Here is a 27,369-nt window from a genome sequence, read left to right on the forward strand (position 1 = left end):
CTGCTACCCCACCATGTGCTGTGACAACACAGAGCACTCCCACTGTTTCTCTTTTTAAATTGAAGTACAGTTGACGTGCAACATTATGTCAGTTTTAGGCAGGCAGTGAAGTGATTTGACAATTACATATGTTACAAACTGCTTGCCACAGTTAAGTGTCGTCACCGTCTGTCTCCATAGGACATTGGGAGAATAGTGTTGCTTCTGTCCCCCTATGCTGTACTTTTCATTCCCGTGACCTATTTAATTTTATAACTAGTGGTTTGTACTTCTTGATCCCCTTCACTTATCTGGCCTGTCACCCCATCATTCTCCCCTCTGGCAAGCTCCTATGCCTTCCTGGTCCTCTCCTCTGCTCGCCTGTCACCTGTCAACCTGGGTGTCTCCTGCTGGCTGAGAGATCCTTGAGACAGGGACAGGATATTTTCCTTCCTGCATCTCCAGGGCAGAGCCTGGGCCCAGGCCCTGAACACATAGGCTGTAGTATGGAGAAGACAGAACTGGGGGCTTCGTGACCCCTGACCCCTCTGAGCAGAGGGAGCCCCATGGCATAGACTCGCATAGAACCATGGAGAGTGTGTTTTCTACAGTTCGGGAATTCTGCTTCTCCATGTTTCCAGCCAGCCACACTGTAATAAGAAAACAGTCATCACGGATGGACAGGCCAGGAAGGTGGTTAAGCCTCAGGCTCTAGAATCACAGACGAGAGTTCAAATCCTTCCCTGCCGGTTAGTTGCTGTATGATCTTGGATGAGTTATATACACATCGAGCCTCAGTGTCCTCATCTGTAGAACAAGGTCATGATAGGGATGCCTTCACCCAGCCATACGGTTGATGTGAAGAGCAAATAAATATGAACATCAAGTGTGCAGAATTATGCCTGGCACAAGCATTCAAAAAATGTCATTTTAAGTCATTTTGTAGATGCTCTTTTTCTTCTGTCTTCCAAATTTTTGTTTAAACTCTAGTTTGTCAACGTATAGTGTAACGTTGCTTTCGGGAATAGAATTTAGTGATTCTTTCCTTACATATAACACGCTGTGTTCATCCCAACAAGTGTCCCCATTAATCCCCATCACTCATCTAACCCATCCCCCACCCACCTCCCTCCATCACCCCTCAGATTGTTCTCTGTCCGTAAAAGTCTCTTGCCTCCCTCTCTCTCCTCCTTTTATCCCCTTCCCACATAGTTACCTATATTGTCTCCTAAATTCCACATATGAGTAAAATTATATGGATATTTATCTTTCTCTGCCTACTTATTCCATTTACTTATTTCATTTAGCCTAATACACTCTAGCTTCCACCACATCATTGCAAATAGCAAGATTTTATTCTTTTTGATGGCCAAGTAGTATTCCATTGTATATATATATACCATATTTTCTTTATCCATTCAGCCATCAATGGGCCTTTGGGCTTTTTCCATGGTTTGGAGCTGGTAATCCTGTATAAACATCAGGGTGCATGTCCCCCTTTGAATCTGTATTTTTGTATCTTTTGGGTAAATACCTAGTAGTACAATTGCTGGGTCATAAGGTAGTTCTATTTTTAACTTTTTTGAGGAAGTTCCAGACCGTTTTCCAGAGCAGCTGCACCAGTTTGCATTCCCACCAACAGTGTAAAAGTGTTTCCCATTCAATAGATATTCTTAAGGAGTGCCTGGATGGCTCAGTTGGAAGAGCACACGATTCTTGATCTCAGGTTTGTGAGTTCGAGCCCTACGTTGGGTGTAGAGATGACTTAAATAGATAAACTTAAAAAAAAAAAAATACTCTCGCCGGGGCATTTGCATGGCTCAGTGGGTCGAGCATCTGCCTTTGGCTCAGTCACAATCCCAGGATTCTGGGGCTCGCTGCTCATCAGAGAATCGGCTTCTCCCTCTGCCCCTCCCCCCACTCATGCCCACTTGCTCTATCTCTTAAATAAATACATAAAAATCTTTTAAAGAAATGCTCTTGAGTTCTTACCATTGGGCTGCTGAGCATTAAAAATAATATTATTACTAGCATGAACAATATGGACAAGAAGGCACAATCCTCTCACGACTGTTTAATGCCCCTTTTTCATATTCTTGGGGTGGGAGGTAGCCAGATGGCTGGCTCATATTCAAGTGGGATGCTGCACAGGGCATTAAACCTGCCCCACGGCCCAATGAGGTGGGCATAGACCAGCCACAGCGGGACTTCGATGATCCAGTGGTGATAAGCCATGCTGTTCAGGCTCTGATCTGTCCCCTCAGCTTTGGCTTGGCTTCAGCCAGAGCAGGCCTGGGCATGGAAGCAGGGGTACCCAGGACCAACCAGAATGTGGAGCATGGCCATGGGGTCCAGGGTGACTCGTCCCTGCGCACTTGGGTAGAATAAGGAAGTGCCATTCCAAATTCCTTCTGGTGGGCAGCGCTGTGGGAACCCCTTTCTAGCGCTCTTGCGTGTCAGGGCCCATGTCCTTGGAGCATGTGGTCTGCCCTCCCCTGTAGGCTCATGCTCTGTAGTTAGTTCACCCAGAGTCCCTCCCAGAACCCAGAAAGAGAAAGGAAGCCAGGGCACTGGGTTCAGACTCTGCGTGTTCCAGAACTGTGGGGCAGAAGGGCCCTATGGCCCATCTAGAATGCAGAAGAAGGCACTATTTCTGCTTGCAAGGAGGCTTGATGGCTCTGCCACTGAGATCTGGCCCCAACCCGTCCCCACCCGTAGGCCATGCTTGGCATCTTCCCTGAAGCTGTGGTTAGGGGGAAACCAATGTTATGGGAACAGCTCCTGGCTCTGGCTAGTGTCTCTCCAGCCCGGAGGCAGATTCAGGGTGGGTGGCTTGGTTTGGGAATCTTCTTTGGCCCAGAAAGGAAGGGGAATCAGTTACTGGATAGGGCACTGCATGGCTTATGGCCGGTGGGGCAGACTGTCTGCAGAGGCGAGGTGCAGGTGGACAGGGGTTTCAGATGTGCATCCAAATTCCCCTACCCCTCTGCCCTTACGGTGTGTCTCTGACCCATTGTGGGGAATTGGGGTGCACTATTGTCTGTGGCTTTTGCTAAAGATCTAATCCCCAAGAGAGTGGCTGCAAGGCTTCCCCAGCTCTGGGAAGCCAGAGAATTGTGGCATGGTCCCTATCATCCCTTCTTGGGAATAAATGCAACCTCCGCCTTTTCACCCACCAGGCAGATCACCTGGAGGCACCTAGCCCAGCTGGGCCCTGCTGGCCTCTTCCCAAATGTGGCCCTACCATCCCCCACTTGAAGCTCTGTTCCCCCTCCCCAGCTACCCTTCCAGGGCTCACTCCCTCCAGCCAGTCTGTCCCCACCACATGCAGCTCCCTCTGTTTCTGTGAATTGTCCCTTCCAAAGTGTCATCTGGAGGGAAAAAGTATGAACAACTCAGGGGCCCTAGAGAAGAGGCATGGATGTACAGTCCCACATCTGGGAATTGGATGCTCAGAGGCATACAAAGACAAACCTCTATTTATGGCGGGTCTGCTATTAGATTGAGCATGCCACCCCATTTAAACCCATTTCACACTTGGGGATCCCCACTCATCCCAGGCCACCATGAGGTCCCGCAACCCTGTGAAGGACAGGTGACTTTAATGACAGCAACTTCTCCACATGGGGCATGCAGAGGGTGTTCACGTGCACTCATCTAGACCTCTGTGGGTCTGCCCATCCCATTGCCCTCTGGGTCTGCTCAGGACCACTAAGGATAGCTACAGCTTTCCTACAATGGAGTTGCTCCTGCTCCCCTGTCCCAATCTTGACCCCCTCTGGGGCATCTGGTCACACCTGCCAGTGGGCATCTACCCATCCCAGGAGTCCGTCATGCTAACATGCAGCTTGGGGGTCCCCCAGTGGCCAGACGCCCAAGGCCAGATGACTGCGGGGCCCTCAGCCACCCATCCCTCTGCAGGGCTTGCTGGGGCTCCTCATCCTAATCAAGGGCATGTTTTAATTTATGCAAATGGGGGAGGGTTGGTAGCAGGGAGTCGCAGACATCCATCACCCCGTTTCCCGGCACCAGTCATTCATCAGCCGGCCTTAAAGATAATACACTTTTTGTTTAAGGCAATTACTTAATCTTGACAAACTCGTGTGTTAAGCAGGGCTATTAGTGGGGCCCGTCATTAATCAGTACAAAACCAGGTGGGTGCTTTTTCTGAACTGCCATCGCTCTTGGGGACACAGGGTGGGCCCTTTGCCATCCTGACTGCCCTAATTACACAAGCAGCATGCTAATGATGAGCGCGGTGTGTGTTGTTGTGGGGGGGCGGCGCTGATCTACAGGCAGGAGTGGGGCCCATTTTTAACGCCAGTCAGCAGGTTTTCCAAACCAGGCAGAATGACCCATGGGGGTTATTAGCAGGGACCGGGAGCACAGCTGGGGAAAACAGATAACCCCCTCCCGCAGGTCCCTCCCCAACTTGCCTCCAACTTTACGGATCCCTGGGCAGCACTTAAAAGCTGCGACGTGAAATAACCCTTCTGTTTGGGGGACTGCCTTAATTTCTGGAAAGGTCTCAACCAAGGTGGAAATGCCAAGTGCAGCCATGTGTCTCCTGGAATTTGTTGGCGCTGGGACTTCTTACCCTGTCCCGTGTTATTCTCCCTCGTTAATCACACACCCGTGGCTCCGACCTCTCTGAAGCCCACTCCCAGGCTGCCTTGCAGAGGGTCAGGGCGGGGTGGGGGCGGGGGCGGGGGCGGTGGCGCTGGGCTCCCAGGACAGGGCCCCGGCCTCCTCCTTGGCTTCCCATCCTATCTTCATCATTCTAAAGGAGCTCTCACTGCCCTGCTCCACCTGTAGAAACATGTCTGGAATTCCCGTGGGTGTCTGGGAGGCCCGGCTCTGACACTGACGAGCCGCATGACTATCCCCGGCCGGTTCATGGAACTTATGTGCCTCAGTTTCCTCATCTGCAAAATGGGGATCTTCATCATGATGACACATTTCTCCGCAAGTGCTATGAGGCTTAAATCACTCGCCCAGGAAAGCTCCAGCTTGCGGGAAGGCTGATGACTTTGCTGGGAGAAGCACTTCTGTTGGAAGTCTCTGAGGAGGGTCCCAGCTGCTGAGCTGAATCCTCTTTGTACATCTGTGTGCGAAGACTGCTCTAATACCCCTCGTGCACTAGGGCTTTCCCTGCTAGGTCCTAAGTGACTTTATACAGAATGTGGGCAGCTCCTAGCCACCCCGATAGCCACAGGGTCTCTTTTCCAGCAGTCTAAGGATTCACCCACTTAGGCATTCATGCTCACTCGGCACATATTCCTAACTCCCGCCATGTGAGCACTGGACTCTGGCTTGGGAGAAACTGTTTAGAGGGTACATCTCCTGCCTAATTTGGAGAGGGGGCCGAGGAAAAGTCCGGGAACTATCACAGACTAGGTCAGCACGGTAAGAAGGAGGGAGAGCTAGCGGCAGAGCAGCTTTCCAGGCAGGGTGAGGGCTGGCAGTGGGCTGGGAGGTGTGAAACAGTGGGAGCTTTTGCTGTCAGTCTGATGGGGGGGGGCAGTCTGCGGGCAGGATCAGGAGAGTGCTAGAGCCGCCTGGGCTTTGCACTCCATTCTGCAGGCCACGGGAGGAGCTGGGGGCCGCCTGTCAAGCAGTCGAATCCCTTCTCTGGGTCCCTGTTGCTGGGCTGGAATTGGACCCATGGAGCAGGGTCGTTGCCCTCAGCACCTTGCATGGGATGAGTGGGTCAGGCTGCTTGGTTTGTGGAAGGACAGCCCTGCTTTTCTCCTGCCCTGAGACACATTGTGTGTGGGAGTTTGCCCCTACATTTTAAACCCTGTTTATTTTAAAGGAAGTAGGCTCCATCTGCTTTTAATTCACACACTTAGCTCATCAAAATATTGTTTTGCAAGAGGTTTTTTTGATGTCCAGGAAGCCTTTGGAGTTTTTTCCCCCTCTCTCTCCCTTGTCTGCCTTACATCTTACTCTAGGAAATAAGATTCTAGGCCCTGCTCAGGGCCAGCAGGGTAGGTCATGGGACTGTGTTTTCTGTGCCTCAATTTCTCCACCAGAATAATAAGGAGAAATGGGCTTTTCCCAGGGGTTCTGTGCACTGTCCTCCAGTCCCGCCAGGTGGATCTCCAGTGTCCCCAGTTAAGGGAACTGCCGTTTCTGGCAGCAGGAGTGGGCAGCCATAGGCTGGCGTGTGGGGAGCGGTGGGGGGAATGGCTTGGGCTGGAACCACTCTTGAGTCAGCTGGGTCTAGAATTGTGTGGAGCCAGTGCTGCCCAGGGAGCCAGGCTTCTGCGAGTCTTACGTGGCTTGGCTCCTATCTCCCCAGGGCCCTGCCCTGCCTGACACCCTGCATGCACTTTGCTTCCTGGGGGGCTCTCTTATTTGTCAGAAGGTCTTCGGAGCCCACACACCCACTGCTTTGTCCGAGGACGCCTGCCCAAGCCTGCAGGGAAGGCCGTGGGCAGCGATCCAGGGGGCAGAATTCAGAGTGGGGCTGCTGCCCTGCTCGCTTCTGCCCTCATGGGTCAAGGGCATGGAAGGACAACCCTGGGAGCCCTTGTCAGTTAAATGGATGGAAGAAAGGGAGTGAAGGAAGGGAGGAAGAAGGGGAGGAAAGGGAAAAGGAAGGGAGGAGGGAGGGAGGAGGAGAACTGTTACTGGTTATTTAAACGATCAAATAGAAGTTTTACAGGGAGTTCAGATTCAGAAGGGAGGAAGGGCTTTGGGAAAGATGCTCTTCACCGTATTTTAAATATCAGTAAGATTTTTATCAACTTAGACTAGCATTCTATGGAAACAGTGCAAGTGTAACTGTGATAAGGCAACCACCAGGCACATGGGGCTGCTGGACACTTCAAATGTGGCTGGTTCGAATTGAGACACGCTACAGTTGCAAACTTCACAATCAATTCTGAAGAAATCGATATTTAAAAAAGGAATGTCAGACATCTTGTGAATAATTTTATATTGGTTATATGTATGTCAACAGGATAATATTTTTTATATCCTGGGTCAATGAAACTGGGTGATTAAAAATATTACCTGCCTTTTTTAGGCTTTTTTTCTTTCATGTGGCTCCTGGTAAACGGGAAATACCGTGACGTGCCCTGTGGCGTTATGTCTACTGGGCAGAACTGTATTTGAAGGGAGGGGGCACTTAGAGAAGAAACCAGCGGTAGCGATTTTCTCAAAGAAAAGAATCCCCTTGAGTAACCTATAATCAATGGGACCGTTCTGACAAGGGGCTCCCAAGAAGTGGTCCTTAAGAGACCTGCTTTGGGGAAGCATTGGTAATTGGTAATTGGTGAATGCAGAGAAGGAAATAAGACTAGCCCACGTGCTGGAGGGGCTTGACCACTCTGCTTGCTGCAGTTTCTGTTTCTTGGTTTTGAATCTCATGGACTGGCTTTGGCGAGTTCCAAGTCAGAGCACTCTGCAGAAAGAGGTGTCCTAGCCAGCCCGGGAAAGCGTCACCAGTGCCCAGGGAAGACTGAGTGCCAAGGTCCCTTGAGAACCACGGTGGAAGGACCACGGGCTCTCATGGTGCTCTTGGGAGCACGAGAAGCACCGGGCAGGGGAAACCTTTTGCAAGAGCTCTCCAGGAAAGGGACCAGATGCTGGTGAAGGAGGCAAATGACCACCCCCCATGACCAATGGGCTTTTTAGACAATAATGGGTGCAAGTTGGCAGGGGAGTCTGTGAAGTGTGATGGGACACAGGAGGGTGTCCTTGCAGGTAAAGCTTCACGGTGCTGGGTTCCCACTGGAGTGCTGACATCCGGCCCAAGACACAGGCACCAGCTGGTGGGTCACTCGCTCCCCAAGCCCCTGGGCTCGATCCGTGCTTTCGGCAGGGTCTTTTGCAGGTCTTCATGGAAGACTCTCAGAATCATGGTCTTCCGGCACCCAAATCTAATATAGATTTTAGGGTCTTGCCTACTACTTTCTTTGGAAGAGATCCTGTGGCCAGGACTGTTTTCAAGCTTAATCAGGCTTGACCTTATCTGAGGTCTGTTTTGGTTCTAAGACTCTCTAGTGGGACACCCCACTCATGTACCCCGACAGGTAGACGATCCGTCCCATCTGCTGCCATGGCAGGGGTTTCCCCGGCACCCCTGACTAAAAGGGCGGGAGGTCCGTGGAGATGGCCCCATGCTCTGGACTCATGGTATTTCGTTCCTGCCTTTCAGCCTCCCTCGGGCGGGGGTCCCATCACTACCCTTGTTGTACCGATGAGTAAATCGAGGCGCGGGAAGGTTAAGTGGGAATCAGCAGTGGGATCAGGCTTGGCCTCTGTGTCGGCTGCAGCCTGTGGCTCATGCGGCCCATCTTACCACCACCATCCAGGGAGTCTCGGTCAGGGCAAGTGGCTCTCCTAAGAGTACCATGCACTGAAGGGCTTCAACCACAGACTTTAAGTTCTCTGGGAAGTCTGAGATCGTGGCGTTTGGTGTGTGGCAATGTCCCCCTTCCTGGTTTGTGTAGATGGCCTTCTTCTAGCTGTGCCCTCACAGGGCCAAGGCCTGAGGGACCCAGGGTCCCTTTTATGAGGGCACTGATCCCATTCATGAGGGCTCCACCTCCTGACCTCCCATAAGTCCCATCTCCAAACCATCACAACCCACATTAGAATTTCAACCTTTGAATTGGGGCGGGGATGGGGGGGAGCATTAAACATTCAGTCTGCAGCCGAGAGGGACAGACCCCAGAACAACCCGTGCCTCTGGGGTGGGCAGTGTGCCTGGGTGGCTCCAGCCAGGGCCCTGATCCCGGCGAGCTCCCTGTGGGGGCAAGTCCTGCCGGACCCCAGCCAGCTAGGGGTGTTGGAATTTCCTGTCTCCTTTGAGCTCCTCCCGTCCCTCTCCCCCCAAGTGAGACAAACGCTTTGTAATTGCATGCTGCGGAGTGCCATTCAGGATATTATTATTGTTATTTAGTACTTCCTGTAGAGTGGGGCCTGGGCATCAGGAGGGGACTCTGGAGCAGCCTGTCCCTGGGCTTATTATGGGGAAGAATAGTGTCATTTGCATAAATTCCGGAAGTGGACTTGCCTGGCTGCTGGGAATGAGGCTTTCCTGGACTCCTTTCCAGTTTCTTACCCCCAGCCCTGATGCTTTGGCCACTGCTTCATTCCCGCTGGGAGAGGACTTGGCCATCTGAGTCTGCAGATCCGAGGCGCTGGCCTATGAAACTGTCCAAGTTTCCAAGCGAACTGAGGCCACTGCAAGAGAAGGGAGGAATGCTCATGTACCGTCTCCGGTGGCTTCCCCCAGCCCTGGCACACCCATCACGCCTTTCCTCATGGTGCTCAAGCCCGTTGCCACTGCCACTGGCAAATGGGCTGGCATGGTGGTTACTAGGATTTGATCATCACACCCAAGGCTGTGTTAGTCATCAATCATGTTGAGCTTCTCCGGGTCACCAGCTAGTACAATGCAGGATAGACATGAATACAAGAAACCATCACCTCTTACTTCCCAATGCCGCTGGGAACTCCAGAAGTATAAAAAGTCAAGGCTGGCCAGTGGTTTTGCAAGTGTGGTCCTTGAGAAGTTGTGTGAGCATCACCTGGGCGCTTGGGATAAGTGTAGATTCTTGGGTCCTGAGCCCAGAGCTCTGGGGAGGGAGCCCAGCAACGGTGTTTGACCAAACCCTACCAGTGATTCTTGGGTCTGAGAAGCACTGAAGTTGGTATCTAGTAGGTGTTCTGTAGTGGGCCTCATGTTAGGTGTAACACATCATTTAGTCTCCAGGAGGACTCTAGAAAGAGGCATTCCTAATCCTGGGTATATAGGAGAGGTGACACAACTTGACCAGGAGTCACATTCTGCACAGCTCTGTGCCTGGGTACGACTGAGTCTGGATTCCATCCACACCACCTCTGAGCCTAAAGAACCAGTCATCCTCCCCCTTCCTTCCAGCTCCCCCAGTCTTGACTGTGAAGGCTCAGCTCTAAAACCACCTCTTCCAGGGAGGCTGCCTGGCTGCTCTGGGTGCTGCAGACATCTCCCTTCTCTGACTTTGAGGTTGTTCTGGCATTCTGGAGCCTGCTGAATCACAGAGAGTCGAGCCTTCAGGTTTGTACACAGGCTCTGTGTGCTGGGATTGTGCTGCTGACACTACCCCCACATTGACTTTGTGGGGGAAGCCTTAAGAGGGCGTGTGGGCTGAGAGAGTTCCCTCCATCCTTTCGGCAGTGTAGGCCAGGGGTTGAGAGCTCTGCCCTGGGTGGTGGGCAGCTTCCCTTTGGATCCTGGAGAAGGCTGAAGAGCTGGACCTGATGGGGCCCGAAGCCTGTGCCGGTCAAGGCCACATCAGAGAGGGTCTGTGTGTCTGAGCTGCATGGTGTCCCGAGGCCAGACCATGCAGTTAAGAGAAGGATCATGCCATCTCTTCTTTGGAGCTGGTGCTATCATTTATGGTATCTTCTGGGAAGCCTTTAGCTCCAGAATCCCTGAGAAGTGGGTCGGGGATCTCCATGGGAACAGGCAAGAATGCAGAGCCCTGCCCTGTGGGATTTGTAATGAGCTCACCTTCAACGGCTAAAATGTAGACTGTAGCCATGCAGGCAACCCGCTAGCGTCCAGCAACCATCTAATGGGTAGCTAATCATCTGGGACCAGCCTTACAGACAACGAGGGTGCCAATCATTGTCCCTTCCCCACCCAATTAACATTTTTCATTTTGTAGCACATTTTCGCATTTCTGTTTGTAGAAGGGTTAAGCAGTTCAACTGACCAAGTTAGGTCTTCAGGGTGGAACCCAGAGTAGCATCCTCTCTCTATTGGGCTGGGAGATGTTTCCCCAAAGCGCCCTTGTCCAGACCATCAAAGCCCATTGCTTCCTAGTGGGGGAGAGCTAAGTTTGCTTTAAGGAAATGGCATCGTACAAGGGCTCCCATCCTCGGAACCGCCGCCCTCCTGTACCTGGGACATGTCAACTGCCTGGGATGTGATCACACCCACTTCTGGCTTGGGCTTCCCAGGGGCTGACTTACTGCTGCAGGGCAGGGTGCTGGGGTTCATGGCAGGTGAGGAGGGGAAAACTTTTTTTAAAAACCCACCTTTAAAACAAATTTCCCAGTGTTGTTTACTGAAGCCATCAGGGCCCCTGCAGGCCCCTGACCTGATTTTGGTCAGCACAGACATGAGGGACAGAATGGCGGGAAACAGTTGGGTTGGGAGCAGCTAGTCTGAGGCTCGAGCAGATGGACCACGGGGGGAATGGGGGTGCGGTCAGCAGCGATCCATTGGCGGAACACCTTTTTGGCAATGCTCCCGAGCCTGCAACCCATCCTCTCTGCCCGCCCCCACTCCATCACACAGGGAGTCAGGGTGCACCAAGTCCTGTGGTGAGCACATCAAGTGGCAGAGGCCCCAACGAGGGCCTGCCTGATGCATCTCGGCATCCCTTACAGCAGGAAGTAGGGCCCTTTTCTCATTTCCCCTGACACTCACAGCCTCAGGGGAGTGCCGCTCACTGGTATTTTGCTCTGTGCTAGACATTGCAAACATACAGCGAGGGTCGGTGTTGTTCCCATTTTACAGATGAAGAGATGAAAGCCCAGAGTGCCTGTCACTTGTTAGCGATGACAAAACCAGGGTTCACATCCAAGTCTGTCGGGATTTATGGCTCACATGCTTCCTACCCCATCCCAAGCTCCATAGACCATGGGGACGTGTCATTCCCCTTAAGACTGTCGTTTGACTAATGGTAGCTCAGGAAGAATCTGGATTTCAATCTAACAGTAAAGTATACGGTACTGGTCTTCAAGCCTGCTCACGTGCCCATTTCTCCTTCCTCCATGTGCGCACCTTCCTTCTCCAAAGATACAGGTGTCTCCGTCTGCCTGGTCCCTCTGCTAAGGGGAAGGTGACCTGGTGGGTCAGCTGCACTTCAGTGTGAATTTGTTTCCGTGACTTTCCCAAGGTCCGTTTGCTTTTAAGGAGACAAATGAAACTGCTGCACTGGATATTACTTACGAGGCAGGAAATGGTAAGGGACAGGAACATGTTGCGTTAGTCTTTAAGCGGGAATCCCAAGGAGAGTCCCCCATACTGTAAGAGAAACTGGAGGCCAGAGAGCGCTTTCCTGACCCCGGAAAGGCAGGCCAAATCCGAAGGCCTCTGTTGCAGCTTATCAGAGGCTGCCTGGAGCCCATCAGGGTGTCTGAGGCACCACAGCACTGGTCACCCTGGCGACTGTGGGGCATGGGCCGGCTGCCCAACAAGGGTATGGGGGTTCACACCTTGCCCTGACCCCTGACCTCCCTCCCAGGGTCCCCGGACCGCACTAACGTGCGTTTCCACCTCCCTGTAACTCAGAGCCGCACTGTGCTAAGACCACGCCTCCTTCCGGAAACACCTGCGGGCATCTCCCCTCAGTCAGCGCCGGGCAATGCAGCCCTTTGCTCAGAAACACTTTGCTTCTCTGGTCCTGCAGGTGGAGCATACCAGTGCACGTGCTCCAAGCTAATTCCCTCCTGTGGTCTTAATGGAGATGACCACGGTCAGGGAAGACCATGCTAATCTCTAGGGAGCGGACAGCCCGGGGGCCGGCCCCTGACGCATCCAGTCTGTTCCGGAAGATGGCTGCTTTCACGTCGCCAGCCCCTCCGGCTCTGGGCCAGCCTCTCCAACCCTCCCTGAGTTCAGTCCTCGGGGCAGCGCCCCTGCGTTGTAGCAACACATGACTTCATCCGAGGAGAATTCCTCCGGCTGCTGACGCGGCTGCCCAGTCATGTTTCCATGACCCAATTCTCCCAATTCCGTGTCTGAACCCTCTGCTGACCCCGCCCCAGCATCTCTGGCAGAAATTCACCGGAGTCACTATGAATGGGACATGAACTAGACCCGGGCTTCCGGGGAGGGTCCTCTGGGCCTCCTCACTCCCGACGTGAGATCAGGGACACTGCGGAGGCCAGAAAACCCTCACCCCTGGGACCACCGGCCAAGCAACATCTGGCTTTTAAGCCCTAGCAAAGAAAGATTCTGGGTTTAAAAATAAAAGTCAAGGCCCCACCATCCTCAGCTTCCCAGACCCGTCCTCCTTCTGTGTAGCATCAAAAACAAATGTGCATTTTCTTCAGAGGGGCAGGGGTGATGCATAGAAAATTTCCAGCTTCGAGTTTCTTCCCCAGAAACTTAAAAAGAGAGCCATTTCTTTGAAATGACATGTGGGATGTGTGTGTGTGTGTGTTCCCCCCCCCCCCCCCCCCCCCCCGCCGCCGGAAGAACATAATTTAGTTTGGATTTTTTTTTTTAACTTAAAAAAAGAGCCCACAATGAAAACAATGTGTGGAAGGATCTCATTCAATATGTCACTTGAAGGCAGCTCTTGTTCCTGACGTATATCTTCATGTTCCTTGGGTGCTGCTGATGGCCTCTAGACGGAATAACTTCTTGCAAGAGCCCAAAGGGGAATTTTCTCCTCCCGCAGCCGGGCAGAAGGGCTCTGAGCAAAGCATTCAATTCTGAATGAGAGGCACTTGGGGACAGGCCATGCCGGTCTGAAAGGGTCCTGAGACCTCAGATGGGCCAGATCAACCTTCAACCCTTGGATGGCCTTAAGTGCCCAGTTCACCCCAGAGACAGCTGGTTGGTGCTCAGTCCCCAGAGGCTGGTGGACTGAGCACATCTGGAAGGTCACTGGTCCTTAGTCATGGGTTGTATGGATAGGGCCATAGCAATGCAACAGTGTCTGGACCCTAAACTCCTATGCCCTGCTCAGGGATCCCTCCTACAACCTCAGCGTGTTCCTGGCTGGGACAAGCATGGCTCTTTCTCCAGGGAACAGGTGACCATTCACAAACAGCAGGACTGTCCTGGCAGGAATCCGCATTGTACAGATGTGTAAGATAAGGCCCAGAGAGGAGACACGATTTCCTCAATGTCCCACGGCCTGCTGCCCAGAATTAAGGGAAAGCCACTTCCCCTGGTAATCTCCACAGCCTGCACCCCAGCCGTCCAGCAGAAAGTGGGGGTGCAGCCTTAACTGGGGAGAGCATCTCTCTCTCTCACACACACACACACACGTACACACACACCGCACATGCACAGCCACTGGCTTCAGCCCTGGTATCCCCAGCATTTCATAGTTGCCTGGTAAACAACCATGAGCCCTCCATTCCTGCAGATTTTATAGCTCTTGAGACCTGGGGGAAGTTGCATTAACCCCAAGAAGAGCACTTTTAGCTAGTGAGGTCAAGGGCAAGGTCTGCGCTCCAAGGGCATTAGGGGACTGCCTTCTGCTTCTGCAGGAGGCAAGAGGAGGGAAGAAAAGCTCACCTGTGTGCTGGGGGACGGCCAGTGGGAGGACCAGGAATCCTGGAGTGAAAGCCACCTGGGCTGCCACAAAGAGCCAGGAGTGGATATTGGCAAAGCATCAAGAGCAGGGCCCAGTGCTGCATGAGCATTTTTTGTTAAATAGAATACATACTCCAGGTGGGACCAGAAGGACCCCAGGGATCACCCTTGTACCCACAGACTGCTCCTGAGGATTCATTTTGGCTGGGCAGAGGGAAAAACCCATGACCAGCTGTCCTACACCTTGGACTCCCTTGCAGGTTCGCTTGTCTTTTCAGCTTTGTGACTTTGGCCTGAAATCACCCATAGAGCCTCCACTTCCTCATCTGTGAAATGGGCCCAGGAACACCTACCTTGGCTGCCTCAGAGGGGCTTTGGGGTATGCAGGAAAACATTCAGAAACACACAAATCACACTATTTTTTTTTTTTCAAATTAACAATACTATAATCTGGTCTGCCTTGCCACATAAAAAAAAAAAAAAAAAAAAATCCCCAAAAGCCCTTTCCTAAACATCTGGGGAGCTGGACATGGCTTCCCTGCTGATTCTCCTGGGGGTTCAGGGAAGGCTAGCTTGACCCAATCCATGTTCTCAGTACCCATGAAAGGTGCCAGTTTTGTGGAACTATGAAGATAAATCTGAGTATGTAGAAATTAAGGTTACAATTTCAGGGGGAAAGTTTTCTTTGAAGAATTCCTGGTGTTCGGGGCCCCTGGCTGGCTGGGTCAGTGGAGCGTGTGACTCTTGATCTTGGGGTTGGAAGTTTGAGCCCCACATTGGGTGTGGAGATTACTTAAAAATGAAAAGATCTTTTCTTTTCTTTTTTTTTTCTTTTAATAGAGGGAGTGTGCCCAAGTGGGAGTGGGGAGGGGCCGAGGGAAAGAGAGAACCTTAAGCAGACTCCACACACAGCATGGAGCCCAATGAGGGGCTGCATCTCACAATCCTGAGATCACAACCTGAGATGAAATGGAGATTTGGAGGCTTAACCCAATGAGCCACCCAGGTGCCCCTAAATTTTTGAAAATCTTAAAAAAAAAACCATGGACTTCAACCCAAGTGTCTGTTGACGAGTAGATGGATAACCAGACAAAGATCCACACAGCAGACTATCATTCAGCCTTAAAAAGGAACTTCTGACCCGTACTATACCAGATGAACCTTGAGGACATCATGCTAAGTGACATGAGCTAGACAGAAAAGGAAAAATACCATACGATTCCACTCATATGAGGTATGTAGAATAGATTCATGCGATAGAAAGGCAGGTGGTGCTTGTGGGGAGCCAGGGGAGAGCAGGAATGGGGAGTTTGTGTTTAATGGGGACAGAGTCTCAGTCGGGAAGATGGAAAATACTGCAAATGGATGGTGGCGGCCCCCTGATTAGAATGTATTAATGCCACTTGTGCTCGCTTCGGCAGCACATATACTAATGCCACTGAGCTGTGCACTTAAAAATGGTTCATATGGTAAATTTTATGTTGTATATATTTGACCACAATAAAAAAAAAGAATTCATAGGGCTTATAGGACAGTCCCAGGATCTGTCTGCATGGAAACGGGTAGCAGAATGATGTTTTTACATCCCTTACAGTAGGCTGGGCCGGCTGCTGACCTGTACGCAAAGGAAACAAACCCATCCCCATCTCTTGCAAGGATTCTGCAATTCAGACTCCACAAACCCGCCTGCTGGCCCAGGACCTTCAGTCGAACTAAGAGTTGACTGAGAAATCTCCACTTCTTAGCCCTTTTCCCGGTCTGACTACTTTTTAGAGGCTTGCTTTCCTAAAGCCTATAATTATGTTTGCCTCCAGGGGACCCAGGAATTTTTTTTTTTTTTTTAAATAAGCAAAGAGCATCCTACAATTATCACAATGATTTGTTGAGGGCAGGCCAAGTGCAGAGGGGAGGCTGACCCAACTGTGGAAGCCAGACCCATGTGTTGGCGTCTGCATCTCCGAGGCACCCACCAGTTCACTTGGGGGTTGGTCATTAACAGGAGGACTGGAGAATTGACAGACCCGCGTAGGGGTCCACTGCGCACCACCGACAGGGCAGGGCAAGGCGGCTGGCTGGGGTTCGGGCATCCCTTAGGCTGGCTGCCGCCACAGGGAGCGGACCCTGGCTTTGCAGATGGTTCTGGGTAAATATTTCCAGCCAGGGTGACTGCAGCATCCGGAGGCCATCACCCGGGGTTGCTCCAGCCACACGCAGCCCAGGCCGAAATGGGCAGCAGCCTGCCTGCTCTGTCAGTCCTGATTTGCGGCTGAGCCTGTAATCTCCCCGAGTTCAAAGAGCGCTTAGCTGCTTGTCTTTGTCAAGTGCGCGGTTGGGGATCTTTTATGTGAACGATGTCGGATTCTTGGGCTGACTTTGATTATTTATTCATCCCCCTCCGTGGGTGTGTGATAGCCAGGGCACCACCGAGCCCCCTTGTCCTGGCTACTTTTGCCCCTGAAATTCATGGAGCTTTAAAGCCCTTTGAAAATTGCCTTTTGAGGGAGGGGAAAAGTTTTTGAAAGGCCTGTTTCTCTCTCCCACTCCACAGTGCCGCAGCACCTCTTGCCACCGCTTCATGCTCCCTTACCGATTGACATGAGACACCAGGAGGGAAGGTACCATTATGAGCCCCACTCTGCCCACGGCGTGCACGGGTAAGTTCTACCCTCACCCCCCATGGCCCGGCATGCAGTCCCCTGCCTCCGGGGAGGCTGGTGGTCTTAGCCACCTGTCCTGTCTCTATTCGGTTTTTCTGGAGTTCCTAATCTGTACTGTTCTAAGCCAACAGTCACCTGTGCCACCAGGGGTGCATGAACCCAGGATGCTGGGTGAATGTGTACGTGGGACGTGAACACGCACCTCCGTCTGCTTACCTGAGAAGGAAGCCCTCCTCGGCTCGCACACCCTCACTGCCAAGGCTGCGGGTTGTCCCATTGTAGCCATAGCACCTTGGGGTTCTGTGTGTACTCAAGCAGTGGGAATTCCCTCTAAGCCAAAGGTCCTATATAAGCATGGTGACCTTAGGGGTATCTGGGTGGCTCAGTCAGTTAAGTATCTGCCTTCAGCTCAGGTCATGATCTTAGGGTCTTGGGATCGAGCCCCACTTCAGGCTCCCTGCTCAGAGGAAACCTTGCTTCCCCCTAATTTAGTGTTCTTTTACATGTCCCAGTTTAGACCCTATACTTTAGAGTCACCGTGATGATAAGGACAAGCCCCATGATAAGGACAAGGTTCCCAGGTAGAAGGACGTGTCCCAGTGCTGTCGCACTAAGCCTAATCCCTACCCTCTTCATTCTCACCTATAGCCTCGAAGCCTATAGCTAATGTCACTTTTCTTGGTGTTTATGACTCCAAGACTGGGCCCCACATTACACTTCCAGAGAAGAGACTGAAACCTTTGCCCTACCCCCATATCTACTGCAAAGGCCCAACTCATCCCAGGATCCCTCTGGACCCAGCCATCTCATCTGTCCACGCCAAGCTGCTGTTCAGGGTTCTAGAACACACAGCTCTACTGCAGGTGTCCACGCCTCTGTTTCTGCTGCCCACCTTCCTGGAGTGCTCCTCTTGGGGCACCAGGATCCCCTACACCGGGTGGGGGCCCTTCTCTGGAATTATCTGCTTTCCCACCTACCCCCTAGCAGGCTCTGAGCTTCCCGCTCCTTGCTGCCTTGCCAGTGGCTGACAGTACCAGGTCCATGATCAGTGAGTGTTGCCTGAATGAGAGCACTCTCCACCCATTCTACCCATTGAAGACAAACCCTACTTCCTGCCTGTCCCAGCTCCTGCCTGAAGGAAGTCAGTAAACGCTTGCTGAGCACTCCCTAGGTTCAAAAAAGCACCTGGCCCAATGAGAAGGCTGGTGACTGAGGTCGCAGCCCTTGGCAACTCCTGTTGCTGGGCACCCCTTGCCGCCGCCCTGAGGTAGAGCAAACCGGAGACTTTTCTTTTTTAAAAAAGCATCTTTCACTTGGCAATAATTTCAGACATGAGAGAAGAGTTGCAAAAATAGTACAGAGATTTCCAGGATTCCTCCCACCCCCTGCTGGGCTCCCCTAGGACTCACATCTACATGACGGAAGGCTGATATGGGGTCATTAACTGACTTGTAAATCTTATCCGTGTTTCCTCAGTTGCCCCACTCATGTCTTCTTTTCTTCCTGTTGGGATGTGGCCTTGGCATTTCTTGGTCAAACCTCCTTTATTCTGGGCTAGTGGCTTAGTTTCTCTTGTCCTTCATGACCTTGACCCTCTCGAGGAGGACAGGCCAGTACAAAATGTACAGGTGTCCTCAACTGGGGACTCTTGCCTGAATTTGCCTCATGATGAAGTTTAGAGTGAGCATGTGGGGGACTAATACCATGAAGGTGGGACTTTGTCCTTCCTAGTGGGTCGTGTCAGGAGGCACACGATGACAAGGAGTCTCATCACTGCAGCTCGCTTAGATGATAAGTTGAGGTCTGCTGGGTTTCTCCCCTTTAAAGTTGGTCCCTTTGTCATTAATAAATATCTTGGGGGAGGGGCTGAGACTTTAATATGTAACTATCCTGTGTCTTATCAAATTTTCACCTACTAACTAACATCCATTGGACGGTTCTAGCCAGAAACTGTAATTACTCATGTTCTCCAAATGGTGATTTTCTGTTTCCATCATTCCTTCCACGTTTTTGGCCTGGAATTCTTCTGTGAGGAATAGTTCCATCTCCTCCCCACCCCCCACATCTTTTTTTCTTTGATTATTTACTTATGCCAAATAACTGCATAGGCAGACATCTTATTCTGAGTTATACTCTGTTGTTGTCGCTATCTGTGTGTGGTTGAAATGGTCCCAGATGTGGGCATCGGGAGGCCCCTCAAGTTTTCTCATGGGGACCTTCAAATGTTGGAAACTTCTCATTTCGTGTCAGTGTGTGTTGTCGTGTCTCCCTTGATGAGGGCCTGCTCCTGGTACCCATGCCCACCCGGTAGGTGATGGGGTCCTTTCAGCCCCTGCCCGCTCCCCAGCTGCCCCTCCAGCTACCGGGCTTGGGACCACAGCTCCAGCAGCTGGCTTCGGTGAGCATGTTTGGAACTAGCGGGTCTACCCGAAAAGGGCTCAGCGGGTGGCATCTGACCATCAAAGGAGAATCAAGGAGCTGAGTCTCTCTGTATTTGGGAGGAAGGTGGAACTGCTGACTCCCTGGCCAGTGAGGGGTGGGGGACGGGAAGAGCACTGGGAGAAACTGAGAGCCTTCGTGACCAGCAGCACGGGAGGTCTGGGCAGGCTAGTGAGCCTGTGGAAATGGCATTGTCACTCACTGGCCCAGGTGACTTTTGAACTCGACTTGATGTCTGAAGGGGAGTGTTTCAGTCTCCTGTTGCTGCTGTAACACATTACCCAGGGGCTTAAAACGATGCTGACTTACTCTTGGGCAGTTCTGGAGGGCAGAAATCTGGAGTGAGTCAAGGTGTTGGTGGGGCTGGTTCTTTCTAGAGACTCCAGCACAGACTCTGCTTCCTTGACTTCCCTAGTTTCTGGAGGCCACCTGTGTGCCTCAGCAAGGACCCCTGTCTCTGGACCCATCCCTGTGTTCCCCCTGCTTCTGTCCTCACATCCTCCTTCTTCTTCTGTAATGCTTTTCTCCCTCCATCTCTCTTCTAAAGGTGCCCGTGATGGCTTTGAGGGCCCACATGGATAATCCAAGATAATCTTCCTGCCTCGATATCCTTAACTCCATCACATCTGCAAAGTCCCTTTTCCCCTAAGAGGTTATGGTCCCAGATTCCAGGGATTAGGGCACAGAAGGTTCTGAGGCTTGTTTGGGATCACCAAGCCCCACCCACTGGCCAGCGTGGCATCACCCAGTAGAATACAATAAAGGGTGTCCACAGTGTGCTAGGGCCTGGGTCCGGCCTGGCTCTGCTCGGGAGGCCGCTGTGCTATATTGAGCTTCACAGAGGCGCGCGGACCTGCCAGGTGTCATCCCCGCTGGCCTCCCCTCCCCCAGCCGGGCTCTCCTGGTTAACACCCAAGTGATGATGGGCAGCAGCACTCTGTTCCCGAGCCCCGCGCCCCTGCCACGGTGGGCTTCCAGGGGCTCCCCGGCAGCCTCAGGATGATCGGTCCCCACCCGGCCACAGGGGAACAAGGCAAGGGCATCGGGACCCCTTCCCCCTCCCCCACTGGTGTGGAAACAGGACGAGGCCTATAAGAAAACAACGGCCTCCGTGGCTCTGGCTTCTGTGATTAATGCGGTCGGAGCCCGGAGGAGTGCCCGATCCATCAAGCCCCCGCTGTATCCCACGCCTCCTCTGCGGCGCCAAATGTGTCTAATTACACAAACGTTGCACAGCAAATGAGCTGCGGTGTCATCTCTTGTCAGCTGCACCCGGAGCCTCCGCCTACTGCTCTGCGCCAGGGCCGCTGCCCGTTGGCTCTCATGGTCCTCACGGCCCCGGGATTGGGCGCCTCGTGCGCCTGGGCTCCGCGTGCAGTGCTCCACCACAAACTGTTTGTCCTCCCCACCTCACCCCCGGGGGCGCTGCGGGGCGCTGCGGGAGTGCTCCGTCACCAGCCCTGCTCCACCAGCTGGCCTTGAACCCTGGCTCTGAACTTGAGAGAGCTTACCAACCCCGAATGAATAAACCTGTTTTTCCATCTGTAATAGGGCATAATGATAGCACCTATCCCATCTACCAAGTTATTTTGAGGATTCCATGGGGGCATGTAAGTAAAGCACTTGGGACCATTTGGAAACATGGAATAGATGTTAATAGTGATGAGTCTCATGGTCGCTGTTTGCATTTGCTTATGGGGGCGGGGATCATTGGAAGCCCAGGCCCCTGGGGGCAGAGGCAGGCCACTGCATGACCTTCGAAGAGGATTCTCTCTGGTGGCTGTCACTAAGAAGGTAGAAAATAGGACTGAAGGAGTACCACTGGGGATGGAGAGAGGAGGGGTCTTTTTTCTCCCATTTGGAGAATTGGGACTGTATCTTCTAGGCAACCAGGAGCAAGAGGAAGTGGTCAGATTTATTTTTAGGGTACCCTTAGGAGCAGTTAGGGGATCGATAGAAGTGGGGGACCCACAGCAGAGGGACCTGCCAGAGCTGTCGTGTCCCTGGGTCCAGGTCACAGCCCTCCCCTCCGCCACAGGCAGCCACACAGGGAAGAGAAGGGCACAGGGTGGGGAGGGGGCAGTGTGGAAACCCAGCCAGCATGCCGAGCTGGCTTCTTCACAAATGTGCCCACCCCATCCTGACAGCACCTTTCCGCATCTCCTAGAAGTGCAAACCCACTACAGGATTTGTGTAGCTCACTGGTGCCCAGGAGGTTTTAGAAGGGTAGATGACACTGCCTGTAGACTCCTGAGGCAACATTTCTTATCCATGTAAACCACACGTGATGGGGAGATAAATGGGTAGAGGGGTTGTTGTTGATCAGGCGTGGTTCTCTTGTGACCACCCCCCCCCCCGCCCCGTGAGGAAATGATCCTGAGGGTCCAAGAGTCCATTGTCAAGGGCAAGAAGAGAAGGCCAGCCAGCGGATGGGAACCAACACTCCCCGCAGACTTTCCATAGCCTTGCCGCTGCTGGTGGAAAAGCAAATTCTCTGGATCCCCTGCCAGCCCCTGGCCCTTGGAAACAGGCTTGCTAGGTGTTGTGGGGACAGAGGCTGAGGCATGGCACTGTGGGGCTCCCAGCTGGAGCTCTCCATTTGCTCCGTGTAGGCAGTCATACAAGCAGGAGTAGGGGCTGCCCTCAGTCCCAAGTCCTTTTGGAGAAAGTAAAAGCTCCTTTTCCTGATTTGGGAGGCTAGGGTCGTTCTTTGACTCCCCGTGTGGCTTATGGGGTCCTTCTCATCCCAGCCTCTGCCCTGGGCCTTCAGAGAAGACCAGTTCCCATTGCTTCTAGCCCAGAGGGGTTACTGAGACCATCTAACGCTGTAGTTCTCAAACCTGGCTGCCTATCTTAACTTGGCTGTGTGTTTTTTGTTTTTTGGGGTTTTTTTTTGCGATTTTTTTTTTATATATAATTTTTTATTTTTTATAAACATATATTTTTATCCCCAGGGGTACAGGTCTGTGAATCACCAGAACTTGGCTGTGTTTTAAAGATGCAACATTCTTCCGTCCAATCTCCAAGGTTCTGGTTCTTGCAGGCTAGGGTGAGGACTGGGTATCTGCTTGTTTACCTACAGGCCAGAGTCTGAGGACTGCTGCAGGCCACCCTACTTATTTTAGACCCAAGAAAATGGGCTCAGAGCTGCGTGTTGCCTTGCTAGACTCATCACATCAGCAGGCTCTAGGGCTTTTTCTCTCAATGACAATGACCTCGAAGTATGGGGTGTTAAACATCCCCTGGTCCCTTTTTATCACCCATTCGCAGATGCGGTGCCCACAAGTTGACCTAAATCTGTCCATACTCTCAGCTTGCAAAAGGGGATGAGCATATGGAACGAGGATAGCCACAGCATCTCAGCCACAGGACGGTTGGCCCCCTTCTCTCTCCTCTTGCCTGGTTCCACGACCTCTGACCTCCACAACCCCCCGCACCCGCCAAGACTGGAGAGCCAACCACTATGAACCGCTCCCCTGCAGATCACTTGATCTTGAGCTGTCATTGGTGAGCAGGGTTCCAGCAGTCACAGCCCAAGGCCACCCTGCAAGATAAGGAGAGAGGAGGAGGGGTTCCTGCTGGGGACAGATGGCTCTGGGGTTTAGCTATTAATTCATGCGAAGTCAACATGCTGGCCCAGGTACTTTAGGAAAAGAGGAAATGCCAGCTGGTTGGTGCGAGGGCCTCCGCCTTCCACCATCATCTGCACACTTTGTCGCGCGTGCAAATTACCCAGAGCCCCCTGGGAGAGCTGTTAGAGATGTCTGAAGCCACCTCATCCTAGTGGTTGCATATTAATGGGGACATTTAGCCCCTCTGTTGGTGTGCATCACTTAAGAAAGTAGTTGCTTTGCTCTCGCTGGCTGAGCTCCTGAACTTTCTAATCTGGAGGGATTTGAAGATGGCTCTTCCCAAGGTCAGTGTTCCATAAAGACTGTACCTGCTCATTGCGAGATTAATAAACACACAGCCTGCTCAGCCCGTCCTGTCCCGGGCCCCTGAGAGCCCTGTCCTCAGCCAATCACTGAAAGGCAGGAAGATAATAATATTTTCTTCTTGATTCTTGGCACCACACCACTAGGTTCACGGTTCAGAGAAGACGGGCACTGCGTTTCAACAAAGAACGTTCTCTCCCCTCAGCAAATGTGCGTACTTGTTTTCAGAGATTCGGGGAGGCTAGGAAGAGGCGGCGGAAGGGCGTGTCTGCCTGGCTTCTGGCTGAAGGACTGAGGGACTGGGTGGCCCACGGCTGTCCTCTTCCTCCCAGGAGTCCAAGTTGTCCTTTTATCTGCAGTGAGTGCTCCTTTAAATCTGATGTAGCTGACCACTACTTCAGGGCCACTGGAGAGGTGGGTACCCGGAGAACTCCAGGACCAGGCAGTGTGTAGGGCAGTGGCTGTCTGAGGTCTGGGGGGACAGATAGGTTTGCAGCCTTGGCTCACGGGGATGTGCGTGGTCCTTAGACAGCCCTGCAGGCAGCAGGACACTGGGGCAGCGCTCACTGAGGGTCAGTCCCAGCAGCCTGGGGCCAGCCCTCTGGATTATACCACTTAACCCCCATCTGTACCCTTTGAGGAAGGTGGCATCCTCACCCCCACTTGCTAAGTGGGGAAACTGAGGCACAGTGCAGTTGACTGCTTTCCCTAGTGACATCCTCCTAGCAAGTAGCAAAGCCATGACTGGAACCCGGGCAGTTTGACTCTAGGGGGCCCTCTCCACACTGAGACCTCTGCTAAGGACTCTCCCAGCTCCGAGGGCTTCAGATTCCCAGCTCCAGGAACATGCTCTGCAGTGTGGGACAGACAGCTCATTTATAATGGAATCTGGCCTGTAAAAGTTTAATGAGGAGCGTGTCTGATAAGCCGGCCTGCTCTTTGATCTGTGCTGAATGCCAGCCCCTCGCAGAAGAGGAGCTGCCTGGCTCTGGGCTTTGGAGAGAGCCCATGTGGTCAGCCTGGGCAGGAGGGGCCCCAGAAGTGAAGCAGATCTTGATGTGCAGAAATGAGGTGGGTCTGCACTGGGCAGGGCAGGCAAAGCTGGTATGGGGAGGGGCTTCCTGGTGGGAAGGTCCTGCAGGGTTGACAGATGGTCTTTCGGGTTCTCCTAGCCCACTGGGCCCCCATCACCTTGGCATAGCCCATCCCACACCCCCAAGATGTGGGCAGAATGGGGAGGGGCCAGGGTTGAAATCCTCCTGTGTTATTTTTTACTCTCTATGCCCTTGGGCTGGCAGTTGAACCTCCATGAGCTTTGGCTTCCCCATCTCTAAAATGAAGATACAAGAGTACCCCTTGAGTGGTTTTGAGGATTAGGTAGCGGAATGTGTGTAAAGCACATAGAACAGCCCCTGCTACACAGTGAGCACTGGACAATGATTTGTTCTTTTCACCCTTGTGTCGAGACCAGAAGTAAAAACATATTTCATTGCAGTCACCCTGCTGTGTGCTAGGTAGATGGCATCATATCCAGTCCCCCCAACACCCTGTAAAGTAGATGATATTCTCCCCATTTCATACAGCAAAAAATTAGAGGTTCCCAGAATTTAAGAGCTTCCCAAGATCACTCTGCTAGTAAATGAGACCTGACTCTCAGTCCCGAGCATTTCTCTGTGCTGTGATTGTCCTTGGAGAGGAACTGGAATCTTCCTTGCAAATCTTAGGGTTACAGGCAGCTATCCCTGCTGGCAGACATGGGAACAGAGCAACAATAAAGCCAAAGGAAATAATCTCTAAGAGTAAAATTTCAGTGGATGGATTGGCCTTTGAGGTGGGGTCTTGTCCCAGTGCACATGTCTGGGGTGTCCACTCTGGGTGGACACTGATGCTAGTGCCCAGAATGCATTCATTCAGCCCAGTTCCTCACTGCTTGATTTACTGTGTCCCAGGGACTGTCGCTGGAGGTCACTCCTTCCCACCTTAGTCTCAACACTTGTTGAGGGGCTTCGTGAGCAGTGCCTTGTCGCTGAGGCCTGGTCAAGCACCCACGACAGTGGCCAGCGCTGCTTTGTCGCTTACTTGCTCTGGTGCCCACGGAAAAGAAGACCTATGTTGGGCACCCTGGAAGCCCTTTCTCCTATTCTCTCCTGCCAGGTGCTGTGTTTCTGACACATGAACTTGACCTGCCCTGCCCTAGCAAGTTGCGGTTAGCTGTTGCCTAACTCAGGTGGAGTTCTTCTTGCTCCTTCCTCTGTCGTCACCCACCCCGTACCTAGAAGGGACCAGCTTCGTGTCAGGTGTCAGGAATCTAGGCCCAAGGAGGCCCAGCCTAGCTGCCCACACATATCTCATGGTCTTGGAGGGAAAGGAGGAAAAATGGGGGCGGTTACAGAGCGGTGTACTGGAAAGGGGTGGGGGCGGGAAAGCCCAGAGCACTAGGAAGCCAGGACTGGGAAGCATTTACCAGGAGGAAGGCACCGGAGGCCTGTCTCTCCCGATCCCACCCTAGCCCCACTCTGCCGTGGGGCCCCACGGTCTTCTTGAGGCTGCCCCTGCTCCAGTGAGAGGCCACTCCCAGGCAGACACAGATGCCAGTAGGAAGAGGAGCCCTTTCCAATGCACCCACTAATGCGCTCAAAACTTCGTTTAAAACTCAGCAGCACACACACCTCTAAGAAGACTTTTATCTAAACTATTTGGGATTATCCATCTCGTTTTGACAGGAGTCCAGGAAAGAAAATTCCACACACCACTTTGGCGGGCCAGGCCAGAGCTGAAGAATTCTTTCTGTGGAGGGGTTTCCCTGTGTGTAGCCCACCCATGCCCTGGACTTTTCTCATGGCTTAAACCCAGACCCCGGGGGCAGTGTAATGAAACCCCTCCTTTTCCTGAAGGCTCTTCCTGCCCCAAGACCACACGTCTCATTCCATGGCTTCCATGGCTCCGGGGCCAGCCCCCTTGCATTTGCCCTGAGAGAGGATAGTCCCCATAGAGTCCTGACTTTCTGGAAGCTTCAGCTCAGCTGTGCTCAGCTGAGGTTGGCCGTTCTTACAGACAAAGGCCTCCTATCCCCAGAGGTTAACCCACAGCACAGGTCACCTGGAGAGGGCCTAATCCGGGCCCCAGTTCCCCCAGGGCCTCTTTCCACCCCACCCCCACCCCACCCCCCAGCCCCTCCTGCCCCACCACCCCCCAACACATGGCTTGCATCCAGGGTCTCTCCCCAACCCCAGCTCTGTGCAAGTCATCACTTGGCTAGGGAAAAAGTCTCCTTGATACTTCCCTCTTGCCTTTTATGCTTTTCAGTTTTTATGTTTGAAAAAGCCGATAAACTTCCTATCCTTCTGTTTCAAGGGGGAAAAAAATGTGATAAAGGGTGGGCAGCTGAATTAACCCCTCTTGCCCGTGTGGCTAGATCTTAACCAAGTCCATGTGTATGGCCTTCTTTGGAGGCGCAGTTTTATAACTTAATTTCCCTACCAAAACATCAGTGTTTACTTAGTAAGAAATCTGCTCTTTGTCAGCTGAAAACAGTGATTTCTTTATTATAGCTCTGCGTAGGGAGTGACAGCTGAAAGCTGGCTGGATCTGCGGGAGTGCGCGGGTCTGTAACAGATCGGGGTGAGCAGAGGGTCGAACGGATTGCACGTGTATAAAGGCGTGTGTCGGCCGCAGAGCAGGCCCATCTGACAGGCTGGGGCTGGCCAGGAAGGAGCCTGGGCAGCAGACAGAGGGAATAGCCACGAGGAGCCCACTGGGTGACAGGGAGCCAACCACAGAGCCCCCAAAGGCTTTCCAGCAGCCCACACAAGTTCACGAGCAGCTCTGCAGTCGCTCCACTCCCCACCACCGAGCCCCTGTGCACTCAGCAGACTTCGAACCAGAAGCCAGCCCTCCTCTTTAAGATTTAGGCTTGTTAAATATTGAAGACGCACAAAAGGACTTGCAAAAGCATGGTTAAAGCATAAAAAGTAATGATCTTGTACACTGTCACTCCCTGGCCGGTCTAAGGATCGGGGATATGCCGGCACCTTTGGGGTCTCCTCCGTCCTGCCCCAGGGGCTGCCCCTCCCACCAG

At 52.6% G+C, this 27,369-nt stretch overlaps 1 protein-coding gene across 2 annotated transcripts in view; it reads left to right on the forward strand.

Moving 5' to 3' along the window:
* The window catches only part of GLI2 (GLI family zinc finger 2), a 242,664-nt gene that overhangs the window by 167,403 nt on the left and 47,892 nt on the right, over window positions 1-27,369 (forward strand). Inside the window, exon 3 of one of the 2 annotated variants that reach the window (XM_059394473.1) lies at window positions 16,809-16,914. The exons of the other annotated variant lie outside the window; for it this stretch is intronic. Coding sequence (XP_059250456.1) covers window positions 16,809-16,914 — 106 coding nt within the window. The remainder of the gene's footprint in view (window positions 1-16,808; window positions 16,915-27,369) is intronic. 2 annotated transcript variants of the gene reach the window in all.

The sequence above is a fragment of the Mustela nigripes genome, chromosome 3 (genome assembly GCF_022355385.1).
Source record: "Mustela nigripes isolate SB6536 chromosome 3, MUSNIG.SB6536, whole genome shotgun sequence".
Taxonomy (NCBI): domain Eukaryota; kingdom Metazoa; phylum Chordata; class Mammalia; order Carnivora; family Mustelidae; genus Mustela; species Mustela nigripes.